The 14,638-nt window shown below is 41.8% G+C and overlaps 1 protein-coding gene across 1 annotated transcript in view; it reads left to right on the plus strand.

The window, feature by feature from the left end:
* PTPRU (protein tyrosine phosphatase receptor type U) overlaps positions 1 to 14,638 on the plus strand; it is a 168,735-nt gene that overhangs the window by 32,507 nt on the left and 121,590 nt on the right. Inside the window, exon 6 of the mRNA XM_058195155.1 lies at positions 3,002 to 3,140. Coding sequence (XP_058051138.1) covers positions 3,002 to 3,140 — 139 coding nt within the window. The remainder of the gene's footprint in view (positions 1 to 3,001; positions 3,141 to 14,638) is intronic.

Raw genomic sequence — 14,638 nt, forward strand, 5'->3', positions numbered from 1 at the left:
TGGGGATTTTGCAGTATCCTTCCCCTGCCATGCTCATCAAGCCATGCCCACCAAGCCACACCCACAGAACCGGGAGTAAAAAAAATTGGATTACACCACTGAGATGTATCCTAAACAGTGTGAACTCAATCTGCTCATCAGAAACTTTGAAATGACACTTTCCTCTTGACGATGAAGCCTAATTCAACTCATTTAAGGGCATCTTGTAAGCCAGATTTGTTCAGGGGCAATGACTGGAGGTTTTGTGTGTCTTGCTTTTAATTGCAAAAGACACACAGATGGATGATTCCTGCCAAATTTCCACAAGGGCAGTTCAAAGTATCATCAAAACAATGACATCAACTGCTAAATAATTCACCATGTGAATTCAGAAGACCTTTGCTTGTGACTTAATTGAAAAACTGAGAATCTCTAGGCAAATTTTGACTAGGTTTGGAAAACCTTATGGCTCCTCAAATGTCAACCATACAAGTGATGTATGTATTAGCTATGTCAAATATCTCCTTGTCAGGCATCAACAACATACATGGTTCAGATTGGTTCTTGGAGTAGGCAGTCAGCTTTATAAATAAATAAGAAATAATTCAGAATGTGGCACTTTCATCCTTCTTTGGTTCTGAGAACTACAGAAATAAGAACTACAGTGTTACAATGGGGTAATTTGACATGTGTTATAGGAGGAGTGGAGGGTTTTTTTTTTACAATTATGTATATCATTGGAGGATAATTCCAATTTGCTAGTGGAAAAGCATAAATTCTATTACCAACAGAAGTAATCAGAGGAGCATTGTAACTATATGCAAGTCTAGCAATCTACCCACCAGCTGTAACATGTTTAAGAAAATGAAAAGTTGCTATGGTTCTTGCTAAGATACTTGCTAAGTATCAGCTTTAGAACGGATGACACGTTTATTTAGTACAGAGCTTCCTTTATCTACGATTCCCTGGGTGGTCTGCAGATTGCATACAACCCTTAAAAGCATCCTTCTGATGGTTTTGGAGCCCCTCAAATTTTACCCACTAAAATCCAGGGGTAAACATTTAGCTTCCAGAAGACAAAACTGAAAGAGGATGTTTCTTTGAGGCAAGATTTGAATTCACACGATTATCTCGTTCTTTATCTCTCCAGAGAGCATCAGACTCCAGCGTTTAGTTGAAAGTTTCTTAATTGTCAGAAAGTTTGACAAGGGAACCAGTGATTCAGACAAACAAGGTGTAGGTTTTCCTCCAGTGAATGTAATCAAGCCGAAGCTAAAAAGCCATCTCTTAAGGAGGGTTTAATTAGAAATCCATAGGGAAGCAGAGGTTGCCTCAATAGCCCAAGTCTCCCCTACCAATTCTAGATCTCTAAAATATGGCAATAAGAATTCCCCATTCCCATTTTTAGGTATTTTTATTTTATTTAAACTGAGAAGAATGCCATAACTCCATAAGCTCCATGAATAATTAAAGGCAAAGGTGAAAGTTCCTTGGATTGAACTCAGTTGTGAGTGACACCATGGTCGCATCCGTGAATATTGAAGCAGTTCTCTACTGATTTCTTCCAGGATACTCTTGATTCCACAATATAATGTCAATGTTTGAGTTTTTTGGGGAGAGTCCCCAACTCAAACACTAACCAAGTCTATTCTGCTTAGTTTTGGGTTTGTGTATGTGGGTGTGGGTGTGTGGGTGTCTAGGACTTTTTGGCTTGTACCCTTGGCCCTGCCTGCTTCTCCTCCAGGGTTTCGCCTCTGCATCACTATCCACAAGTTTTTCTCCTCGGCTGGCCCTCCCCCTTTCTTCACCCTGGCACATGGGCCATGGCCCCTCCGTCCCAGTCCCTTCACTGCAGTCCATTCATTGAAGTACAGTTCACATTGGGCATTTGGGTGCCCAGGACAGTTTGCAGCCAGCCAATTGGTGCAGGGGCTCAGGGGCTTTGGGAGAGGTGCTGCTTGGGGGGAGGTGCTATGGGGGGAAGGTGCTACACTTGTTAGGGGAAGGAAAGAGAGGGGATGGAAGAGCAGGGGGGGCATATATGGAGGTGCTACGCTTGGTGGAAGAGTGGAGGTGATCTTCCTCTCTGACTTCAAACATATTCCTTTGGATGAAGCCGGGTTATTTACACCCCTCCACTGCCGCTCTTCCATGTGCAGCACCTCCATATACACCCCGCATCCCCGCTCTTCCACCCCTCCTCTTCCTTCTTCTAATAAGCTCAGCACCTCCCCGCAAGCAGCACCTCTCCCAAAGCCCCCGAGCCCCTGAACCAATTGGCTGGCTGCAAACTGTCCTGAGTGCTCAATGAATGAGCTCAATGAATGAGCCATGGTGAAGGGACTGGGATGGATGGGCCATGGCCCATGTGCTGGGCCGAAAGAATGGGGGAGGGCCAGCCAAGGGGAAAAGCTTGTGGAATGTCCTTCATTCAAAGGCAATCTGAAATTTCTTAATCTGATATTGATATTGATACTGATAGGACATTGTTTTTGATTTTAATGAAAGAAGTCAGGATATGTGAGAGAGAAGGATTATAATTGTGTTAGATTTTAAAAATTTAATGTATGACTGTTTGTTTAATGAACTATACCTTGTGTTTGCTCCGGGAAGTCGGGGGGGAGGGGGGTTTTGGAGGGAGGGGGGAAGGAGGGGGACTGGGGAGGGGAGGAGGAAAAATTTAATTGTTGTAAAACTTTTTCAATAAAAAAAAAAGAGAGAAAAGCCTGTGGATAATAATGCGGAGGCGAACCCTGGAGGAAAAAGACACGGCCAAGGGTTCAAGCCAAAAAGTCCCATTCCGGGGTGTGTGTGTGTGGAGGGGAGGAGATCAATTAGCAAGATGCTGTTGCTAACATGCTGTAACAACCTCTAAAAATATCTCCGATGAAATCCAGCAATCTTGTTCCTATGTCCTCTGATGATGCATGCAATTTATGTGCAAGAGAAGGAGAAGCTCGTGGTGTCATTCTCCTATTTTCAGGTTCTCTTGACCCACCTGTTCGCTCTTTATCTCCTACAGCTGCCTGTAAAGAAAGCAAGCGTCCCTTGGAAGTTTCCCAGCACTCAGAGGAAATGGGTCTCATTCTGGGCATCTGTGCTGGAGGACTGGTGGTGTTGATCATCCTCCTTGGGGCAATCATCGTTGTCATTCGGAAAGGGTAAGGAAGCATTTTGAGGACTTTGTTCTTGCTGTCATGCAGGCAGTGTTATGGCCAGCCAGCGGAACTGGTAGCAAACTCAGACAGTGAAAAGGTTGGGGAGAAACATGGGCCAATCCTGGAGTCTGGGGAAGGCTCTGATGAGGACTCTGTGTCAGAGGCAGAGATGGGGCCAGGGCCATTCTACAGTTATCAGCTGCCTTCGGAGTCGGATATCAGTGAGGCAGAAGAACAGCTGAAGCTTGTTCCCGATGTGCACATGCACAGAGCTGCCAGGAGAAGGGAACAGCTAAGGAACAAGGGCCAACTTGGGAGTAAAGGCACAGGTGGACGGTGAACGGCCCCTCCCATAGGGAATAAAGAGGAGTGAAAGGGGAGGGGAGTTTGCAGGAGACAATTAGTTCAATTCATGAGAGTGAAGATCTGTTTCTGACTTCTTGCCAAGTAATTGCTGCTACAGCCTGGCGTTTGTAAGATATCAGCTGGCAACTCTCCAAGCCTGATAAAGGTCTGAAAGACTGTTTGCCGGGACTTTGCTGGAGAGGAATTCCCATTAACCTAAATAAAAGAGATTTTATCCGGACAAAGAGTCTCCTTCATGGTTTTGGGAGGCCTAGGTCAGAACAGGCAGCTCCACTCTCCTTCCAACAAACGTACCTCCCTTTGGAGCCTAATCTTACTCAGCTTCCTCTTAGAGATTAGCATCTCGGTCTAATGGAAGAAGGTAACTGCTTAGAGAAGAGGCAATCAGGTCATCTACAGGTAGTCCTCAATGTAAGGCCACAATATTGAGCCCAGCGTTTACGTTGCTAAGTGAGAAATTTCTTAAGTGAATTTTGCCCTGTTTTACGACTTTTCTTGCCACCGTTGTTAAGTGAATTACTGCAGTTAGCAACAGGATTGTTAAGTGAATCTGGCTTCCCCATTGACTTTGCTTGTCAGAAGATCACAAAAGGGGATCACATGACGACCCCGGGACCATCATAAATATGAACCACTTGCCATGCATCCAAATGTCAATCCCCCATGACCGTGGGGAGGTGGTGATGATGGTCATACATGTGAAAAATGGTCATACGTCACTTTTTTTGCAGTGCCGTTGTAACTTCAAATGGTCACCAAGTGAGCCGCCATAAGTCGAGGACTACCTATATAGGCACTTGGTCAAATATACTCGATACACTTCTTATTAGAATTGTGCGGTGGTTTGGATGGAACTTGTGAGAGAGGCTGCGGAATCTGAGGAACATAAACCCAGCACTCTCTATGCAACACTTTAGAGGCGCTGTGTGGTTATGGAAGCAGATACGGCTGCTTTACAATAACCCAGGAAGGAGCTGTATTCGTGTTTCTAGGACAGTGGTGGAATTCAAAAAATTTTAACCAGCAGTTCTGTGGCTGTGTCTTGGTGGGTGTGGTGTGTCTTGGTAGGCGTGTCTTGGTGGGCATGACATGGGAAGGATTCTGCAAAATCTTCATTCCTTCCCCACTCCAGAGGAAGGATACTGCAAAATCCCCATTCCCTCCCCACTCCTGGGGGAAGAAATACTGCAAAATCCCCATTCCCTCCCCACTCCAGGAGAAGGATACTGCAAAATCCCCATTCCCTCCCTACTCCTGGGGAAGGATATTGCAAAATCCCCATTTCCTTCCCACTCCTGGGGGAAGGATATTGCAAAATCTCATTCCCACCCCACTCCAGGGAAAGGATACTGCAAAATCCCCATTCCCTCCCCACTCCTGGGGAAGGATACTGCAAAATTCCCATTCCCTCCCCACTCCTGGGGGAAGGATATTTCAAAATCTCCATTCCCACCCCACTGTGGGGCCAGCCAGAGGTGGTATTTGCCGGTTCTCTGAACTACTCAAAACTTCCGCTACCGGTTCTCCAGAACCAGTCAGTACCTGCTGAATAGCACCCCTTTGCTATTCAAAATAATTCTTCTGAATTTAATGTGAGGCATTGCATAGCCCTACATTTTAACACAATTTAACAATACATTCACTTTATTCTTGTTAGATAATTTATTCTTACTTTATGAAGAGACTGGGCCACCGTTTGTCTGAATTGGTATAGGGTTCCCTGTTTGTGCAGGGGGGTGGACTGGAAGACCTCCAAGGTCCCTTCTAACTCTTTTATCCTGTTAGATCAGAGCAGGGCTTATTGACATACTTGTTTGTCACAGCGTGAAAGTATTTCACTGTTTCTGGAAGACATGTCCTCATAACATAACCTTTAGCTCAACGACAGCTTGCTGCCGAAGGAGGCTGAAGTTGGTCTCAGGCTGTTCCAGGATGAAAGTATGTTTTCTTCACTCTCATAGCAAAATCTCTCTCGTATGGGCATTCGAAATTTCCACGGAGATTGGGCTATATTCTTTTCGGTTCCGCCTTTCATATCTTTAGTGCAATTTTTAATTCTGATCTAATTGAATTTTTCTCTTTCCAGCAGCCGTTTCATGCATCCTAAAACATTTTATCCTTCTTGCTGCTTTGAAAGGGCACTTACGGGGTCTGACTATTTTTTCAGAAGAAATTATTTTTTTTAATTCCCTCAAAGCATACAACAGATTAGATTCTTAGTTTTATTTAATGCCCAAGGTAACTAAGTGGTTTTTTTTTTTGCAGCATTAATTTTTTTTTAAAAAAAAAAAACCCTTGATAATACGGGTCTCCAGTGATTGGAGAGAGCTGTTTGCTTTTTCGTATCAGTTTCCCTCAAGCACTGGAGAAGTGGAAAAAGAAATAGGGCTGCTGTCACCAAGATAGGCTTTTAAATTATTCTTTTTAAATGCTAGTATTCAAAGGCCCACCAAAGATTTCCTCTGTGGTTCAAATCCAAAATCAAATCCCAAAGTACATCTAGGTAGAATTATTTTAAATTTCTACCTTCAGAATTATAGTCTGTGGACTATGGCAGAATATAAATGCAAACCGTTTAATAATATTACGTGATAGACGGTAACCATTGTTAAGGATATAGTCCAGTTCCCAATTTCAGCAAATTTGAGATATGTGAACTTAAAGTCCCAGAGTTCTGCAGCTGGCATGATAACTCTGGGACTTGCAGTTCACCTATCGTAAAGTTGCGGAGGTCAAGAAACACTGGTATAGTTTATATCAGGGGGTGTCAAACCTTGGCAACTTTAAGCCCGGAGGACTTCAACTCCCAAAATTGCTGGCTGGGGAATTTTGGGAGTTGAAGTCCTCCAGGCTTAAAGTTGCCAAGATTGGAGACCCCCTGGTTTGTATACTAAAAGCTCATTTAGAGGCACAGATGTAAAGGCTAGACTACCTGTACTGAAGACTGAGTGGGAAAGTATTTTTAATAAGAAAAAAAAAATGAGGCTGAGCACTAAACCGAGTGAGATGATAGGAGACATTCTCTTTTTCATAGAGAAAGCTGATATGGACATACTTCCAAATTTGCCAGATTTACAAGGCATTAAAAACCAAGCCTGAAGCCCTGATAATATGAGTGAGCCTGCTTTTTGGTTACGTTGACTATACATTGCTCAATAATTCTCAGCTGCTGTTTTATGTTGTGTTATTTGTGTCATTTGTTGTGTTTTTATTTTATTTTTGTTTTAATGGTTAGCTTCCAGAGTCATGTGTATTATTACATGGGTGGCCATATAAATTGAATGAATGAATGAATGTACACTGAGAGCATATGCACCAAGACAAATTCCTTGTGTGTCCAATCACACTTGGCCAATAAAAAATTCTATTCTAATGAATGAATGAGTGAGTGGGTGGGTGAGTGAGTGAGTGAATGAGTGAGTGTGTGAATGAATGAATGCTTCTTTCTCATTTTCCACGAAAAGGTAGGAATTGGGGAGAACTGTTGTAATACCTCTCGTGTAACTATAGATCCTTTTTCAATGCATACGAGTAAACTCCCTCTCTTCCCTCCTGTTTTCCCGTGTGATAGTCAAACCATACAATCACACACAGATACACAAATCAAGTAAGCATTGTCTCCCTTAATCTTTTCCCCATCTCTTTCATGCTTGTACTCCTGCCTCTCTCCTTGTTGTCTTGCTCCTTTTCATACTCTATGAGTTATTTTATGTCAGGAGTAAAAGATCAGGTCCCCACATGAAAGTCCAATTAAACTGATGTATTTCTAGTCATTTCCCAAGGTTAACACCTACTTGGGGTTAGATAAGGCTCAAGGGAATTCAAAAGGGGTTGAATTCAGTCCACTTGTGGCTTTGTAGGGATTGTAGGCTGATTCATTCTTTCTTTCTTTCTTTCTTTCTTTCTTTCTTTCTTTCTTTCTTTCTTTCTTTCTTTCTTTCTTTCTTTCTTTCTTTCTTTTGTCACAACAATATATGTAGGAATCATACAAAAAGATTATATAGTATATAAACACATATATGAGTAAATATAAGGAGGTATAAGCATATATATATATATATATATATATATATATATATATATATATATATATATATATATATATATATATATATATAGGAAGAAGAAAAGAAAAACAATAGGATAGGAATGGTAGGCACATTTGTGCACTTATGCACGCCCCTTATGGTTCTCTTAGGAATGGGGTGAGGTCAATAGTAGAAAGTTTTTGGTTAAAGCTTTTAGGATTATGGGAAGAGACCACAGAGTCAGGTAAAGTATTCCAAGCACTGATGATTCTGTTACAGGTCATATTTTCTGCAATCTAGATTAAAGCGGTTGACATTAAGTTTAAATCTATTGGTTGCTCTAGTATTATTGCAATTAAAGCTGAAGTAGTCTTTAACAGGAAGGACATTACAATAGATGATTCTGTGAGTTAAACTTAGGTCTTTTTGAAGGCGACGGAGTTCCAAGTTTTCTAAGCCTAGGATTTCAAGTCTGGTGGGATAAGGTATTTTATTGTTTTCAGAGGAATGGAGAACTCTTCTTGTAAAATATTTCTGGACACGTTCAATTGTATTGATGTTAGAGATGTGGTGAGGGTTCCAAACAGGCGAATTGGTCTAGCAAATGTTTTATATGCTCTGGTTAGTAGTGTGGTGTTTTTGGAAAAGAAGCTACACAAGATTAGGTTTACAACTCTTAGAGCTTTTTTTTGCTATGTAGTTGCAGTGGGCTTTGGCACTTAGATCATTTGACTTGAAAACTCCAAGGTCTTTAACGGGGTGGGGGTCATCTGTAAGATAATGTCCATCAAGTATGTACTTAGTGTTTGGGTTCTTTTTTCCTATATGTAAGACTGAGCATTTGCTGGTTGAAATTTGGAGCTGCCAATTTTTAGACCAAGCAGTTAGATGATCAAGGTCTTTTTGAATGATAGATGTATTGTCTGTGGTGTTAAATAGTTTGGTTCTGCCACTCCTTCCCCTGCATTTTATCTCCAGCTATTGCACATCTATTAGGGATGCAGTGGCTTAGTGGGTAAGATGCTGAGCTTGTCGATCGAAAGGTTGGCAGTTCAGCGGTTCGAATCCCTAGTGCCGCATAACAGGGTGAGTTCCTGTTACTTGTCCCAGCTTCTGCCAACCTAGCAGTTCGAAAGCAGTTAAAAAATGCAAGTAGAAAAATAGGGACCACCTTTGGTGGGAAGGTAACAGTGTTCCATGCGCCTTTGGTGTAGAGTCATGCCGGCCACATGACCACGGAGAAGTCTTCGGACAGCGCTGGCTCTTCGGCTTTGAAACGGAGATGAGCACCGCCCCCTAGAGTCGGGAACGACTAGCACCTATGTGCGAGGGGAAACTTTACCTTTTACTGCACCTTTATCAGCCTCTTTTTACCTGACTAACAAGCCAAGCTACCCCAACTACTACCTTGTAAATCTCCTGGAGTTGCAAGCCCCAGAATTTTTCTAACACGAAAGGCTAAATTTAAATATTGATTGGCGCATTCCAGAAGTTAAATTGGGGACGGGTGGGGCTGCCATCCTGCCGATGCCTATCTATAGATCAAAAGTGGCTCAGAATGGGAAAGGGTACATTGGACCACCCCACTGAACACAGATATTGTTGTGTTTAATTGATCAATGGATTTTAACCAGCTTTACTTTCAATTGCCATTTGGTGACCACTCTTCTTTTCTTCCCCCATACATCTTCATCAGTATCAGAGGTGGGTTTCATCAGGTTCTGACCAGTTCTGGAGAACCGGTAGCAGAAATTTTGAGTAGTTTGGAGAACCAGTAAATACCACCTCTGACTGGTCCCGCCCCCATCTATTCTCTGCCTCCCGAGCCCCAGCTGGTTGGGGAGGAAATGGGTATTTTGCAGTATCCTTCCCCTGGAGTGGGGTGGGAATGGAGATTTTACAGTATCCTTCCCCTGTTATGCCCACCAAGCCACGCCCACCAAGCCACACCCACAGAACCGGTAGTCAAAAAATTTGAAACCCACCTGTCGTATCCCACCCCCCACTCTGGCAAACGAGTCAACGAAGTCCATGACAAACTTGGCAACGAAGCCTCTGCAGCTTGCCAAGTCCCTTCGAGGTTTATCAGGACAGGCAGGAGTCCAAGTTGTGACTTCAGCGATAGGGTCCGGTATCAGCAAACTCGATAAGACTTTGCTTGACTCAAGGTTGGAATGCCAAAAGCAGGTCCTTTATATAGGCTGTGGGGTGTGTCTCCATGACTCAGCGTTTATCCAGGCCTGCCCCTCCCCTCCTTCTGCTGGCGTCGCCTCTCAGATCTCCTCCCATACTGAATTGTCTTCTGCTGGATCTGCTGGCAGCTTCTGGGAAAGGGAGGGGTCACAATGATTCTACATTCAGAATGATGTAGCGTATTATTTTATGCCAGATTTTAATAAGGTCAGTCCTCATGCATTCATCCAAGCAGCAGCAGCAGCAGCAGCTGCTTAGACTGGCAAAGTGAGAGAGACTCAGTGGCATATCTGGCATGTAAATGGTCTTGGGATCAGTGCTTAGAAATGTTAGATTGTGTTGGATAGTTTGATATCACATCGGTCAGCTTAGAGGGGCCATTGTTCTGATTTGCCTCTAAGGCAATATTTGTGATGTGCACTAGTGTTGAACAGGAAGCTCTTTTGTTAGCAAGCTCTCCTTCGTTCTGATGAAAAAAAGAATTTTCCTTTTAAATAACTTCAGAGGGGGAAGGAAAAAAAAAAGGAATCTCGGACGAATCCTCATGGAGTTCTTACACTTATTTCAGTAGGAGATTGCTAAGGGGCAGGAAAGGCAAATTTTTGTTTTTACAGCCTTTCCCGTAGAGAAATCCACTGCTTCTATGGCTCTCTTTTTTTCATTAAATCCCAAGACATCAAGAGAGAATTAACCCCCTGGATTGTTTTCCATAGCTGCAAAGGGTGAATCCTGTCTTTGAGAAATGTTTGGAGATCTTCTCCTTTCCTAGGAAGAGGTTGAGGAGAACATTCCCCACATTTCTGTTCCCACCAATTGGATGGAGAATTCCAAAATGCCATTTTGCCCCAGTTTGATACATACACCCTAATACCAGGGGTGAAATGCTCCCGGTTTGGAGCAGATTGCCCGATCTGGTAGCGCTGGCGGCGAGTGGTTCGGAGAACATGTAGCAAAAGTCCCTGCCCCCCCATGCCCAGCTGAGTTGCGTGATCATCAGAGGTTTGGGTTTTTTTTACTTTTAAAAGCATTTTTTCTTCGGCTGAAAAAATGCTTTTAAAAGTAAAACAAAAACCTCTGATGATCGTGCGGCTCAGCTGGGATCGTCAGAGGAGCCTTTTAAAAGCATTTTTTCAACAACCTCTTCAGCCAAAGAGGTTATTAAAAATGCTTTTAAAAGGCTCTGACGATTCCAGCTGAGTTGCCGGATCGTCAGAGCTTTTTAAAAGCATTTTTTAACAACCTCTTTGGCTGAAAAATGTTTTTAAACATTTTTTTTAAAAAGTAAATAAGTTTTTAAAAGTAAAAAAACAAGTTGGCCATGCCCACCCAGTCACATTACCCCACAACCACCAAGCCATGCCCACAGAATTGGTAGTAACAAATTTTACATTTCACCACTGCCTTACCTGTCATAAATTAGCTTTTTGGAACCATCAGTATTGCAGGTAAGCTATTTCTGATTCTAATGAATCCAGAAGGCTTTGAGCAGTGAGCATCAGTAAGAGGCCAGTGTCAACTTTTTGCTTAGATATGGGAGAGATGTCCTGAATGTAGCTGCTAGTGTCATCAAAATGCTGTCCCTGATGCTGCTTTGGGTTGCTACTGAACTCAAACTTTCTCCCTGTGGATCTTGCAGAAGGCTCAGATTTGTTGATGAAAATCTGGCAGGAATGTTGATCAAATGCTCACCAGTTGTCTCAAAAAAAACCCCAATTGTTCAGGTTGTTGGGAATCTAATCTAATCTAATCTAATCTAATCTAATCTAATCTAATCTAATCTAATCTAATCTATTCTATTATTTGGAGGCTCCCTGAATAATTTTCAGTCAATCACTCCTTTTCAGCCCATTTTGTCTCATCAGTTTGTTATTGGCTGAGAATTGGAGGGGTAGTGATGCGGTATATACTTCTTAATCTCCAGGGAGTGGGAGAACGAAGAGAGATTGTTTCATTGAGAAAATCAATAGACTAAATGTTCATGCACGATGCAGAACTAAGCTGACATTGTCCACGCATAGAGAGTAACAAGCTGAGAATGGTAGAGAGAACTTCAGCTAGCGTGCTCCTCCCCACTTGTCTTTTCTTATGTGTAGGGCTTAGACATAATTATATAAAAATTGAAGGGGCCATAACAAGAGCATTATCAGTGGGTAATATTCACCATGGGAAATTAGATATTACACAAATGAAAACAAAGCTGAGGTGATTTGAAATTAGAAATCAGTTCCATGGAGAGCTTCAACCTTATCATGACTCCTTTTTGGTGTTCCAGACAATATTTTGGTGGCCGCAAGGCTGGCATTTGATTTTTCTTCTGTTGGGGGAATATTGGGAAGTTTTCTTTAAAAACTATGTTCAATCTGCGCACTGCCATTTTCATGAGCTTCCTACCTCAGAAGTCGGGGTTAACCTGTTTTCCAAAGCACCAGAAGGCAGGACAAGAAGTAATGGATGGAAACTAATCAAAGAGAGATAAGCCTAGAACTGAGGAGAAATTTCCTGTCAGTGAGAACAATTAATCAGTGGAATGGTTTGCCTTCAGAAGTTGTGGATGCTCCATCACTGGAGGCTTTTAAGAAGAGATTGGACAGCCATTTGTCCAGAATGATATAGGGTCTCCTGCTCATGCGGGGGGTTGGACTAGAATACCTCCAACTGTGTTATTCTGTTAATGTAATCAGCAAGAATTATGGGACAAACTCTTTGGAATTCTTGTTGTTCTTGTCCCTAACATACCTGGAAGGCACGACATTGGCAAAAGCTATCTTACATTTGGGCCTGAGATAAGAAGAAGCAATATCCAGGATTATTGGACATAATAATTGGATCCTAAACAGTGGTGGGATTCAGCCAGTTCGCACCACTTCGGGAGAACCGGTTGTTAACTTTCTGAGCAGTTTGGTGAACTGGTTGTTGGAAGAAATCATTAAGGCAGAGAACCGATTGTTAAATTACTTGAATCCCACCACTGGATGGATGGATGGATAGATAGATAGATAGATAGATAGATAGATAGATAGATAGATAGATAGATAGATACTGTAGACAGACAGACAGACACAGTGGTGGGATTCAGCCAGTTCGCACCACTTCGGGAGAACCGGTTGTTAACTTTCTGAGCAGTTTGGCAAACTGGTTGTTGGAAGAAATCATTAGGGCAGAGAACCGGTTGTTAAAATACTTGAATCTCACCACTGGTCCTAAAGTATTTATAGACCATTTCATCGTTTATATTTGCATAACATCTGTTTTAACTCTGGGAACAAGAATTTCATCTGAGACCAAGAAAAAAAAAAGATGAATTCATGCACTTGTTAATTCTTGTAGGCAGAGACTACATCTGGTAGTCATAAGCTAGACATTAATAATTAGAGTGGAGTTTCACAGTTTTATTCTACAGTGTATGTGTACTTCATAAATTAGCTTTTTGGAACCATCAGTATTGCAAGTAAGCTATTTCTGATTCTAATGAATCCAGAAGGCTTTGAGCAGTGATCATCGGTAAGAGGCCCGTGTCAACTTTTTGCTTAGATATGGGAGAGCTGTCCTGAATGTAGCTGCTAGTGTCATCAAGATGCTGTCCCTGATGCCGCTTTGGGTTGCTACTGAACTCAAACTTTCTCCCTGTGGATCTTGCAGAAGGCTCAAAGTTGTTGATGAAAATCTGGCAGGAATGTTGATCAGATGCCCACCAGTTGTCAAAACAAAAACAAAAACCCAATTATTCAGGTTGTTGGGAATCTCTTAGCAGAGGTTGAGCAGAGTTGCACATGCACAAGGTTCCTATAGATTGCTCCCTGCTATATATTATATTGGATGTGGTGGACTGCATTCAGTCTTTTTTCCTTCTACATAAATGGGTGCCCCCAAAAATAGAATGGAATGGAACTGGATCGCACTCTTGGAACTTGAACATTTGTTACTTTGGGGCCAGTTATCTTGGAACTGACCAGAAGATTTAATCTTAAATGGAGAAAATGACACGGTGTGAAACTCAAATGTTATGGGACTGATTATGTTGTGGCCTTTCTCTGGAGTCTTGTGTATTCACAAGATTCTGGAGTGAGAGTAGTAAATCACACTCTTACTTTGACTGAAAATTAGGATTCTGGTAGCACCATGTTTGACTAACATGAAAGCTTATGTTTTTTAATACAGTTTGTTAACCAGAAAAGGTACTACCATACTCCAGATTCTTTGTCACCATAAATCAACACAGTTCTCCTCCTTTCATGTCCACTTTGATGGAACATTCCATAAGTGTCAACTAATGACAGAAGAAAACCAGATTAGTAATAGTATATTATTTGTTATAGCCAGGAGCACAAACACCATTAAGGCCACTAAATAGATGTTAATGGAAAAAGTTGTTGTTTGTATGTGTACATGAACTCTTTGTCTGCATATCCAATTTCCAATTTGATTCATTTCATCTCAAATGCATTTCAGTAGGTTGGCTCAACTCCTTGAATGTGTTTAATGGTTAAAATAATTGTTGGAATACCTGAATTAAGAAGTCCATAATCTTCTCAGTCTACATACCTAGGCTGGATAATCACAAGAAAAAGATGAATGTTGCTAGGGAAAGTTCTGTTAGATCAGTCTCTTTTAAATTACATTTCTTCAGTTGTTTAGTTCTATAAATAATAAAGGACTCAATTTAACACAAGATATCCTGTGTCCAAGGATGATGGGAACTATCGGCCAGAACATCTGAAGAGACCAAGTTTGAGGAAGACTGAAGTAAATATAAAAAGTTTGTTATTTTTATGTAGCTAAATATGGCTGGGAAGACCAGGGAAAGACCAAAGAGAGAGACAGAAAAAGGAGAAAAACAGAGTTGTGTGTTTATTCAAAACAAAACAAAACAAAACTGGGTCTCATGGGTTTAAGGGTGACTAAATGGGAACAGCT

The sequence above is a fragment of the Ahaetulla prasina genome, chromosome 10 (genome assembly GCF_028640845.1).
Source record: "Ahaetulla prasina isolate Xishuangbanna chromosome 10, ASM2864084v1, whole genome shotgun sequence".
Taxonomy (NCBI): domain Eukaryota; kingdom Metazoa; phylum Chordata; class Lepidosauria; order Squamata; family Colubridae; genus Ahaetulla; species Ahaetulla prasina.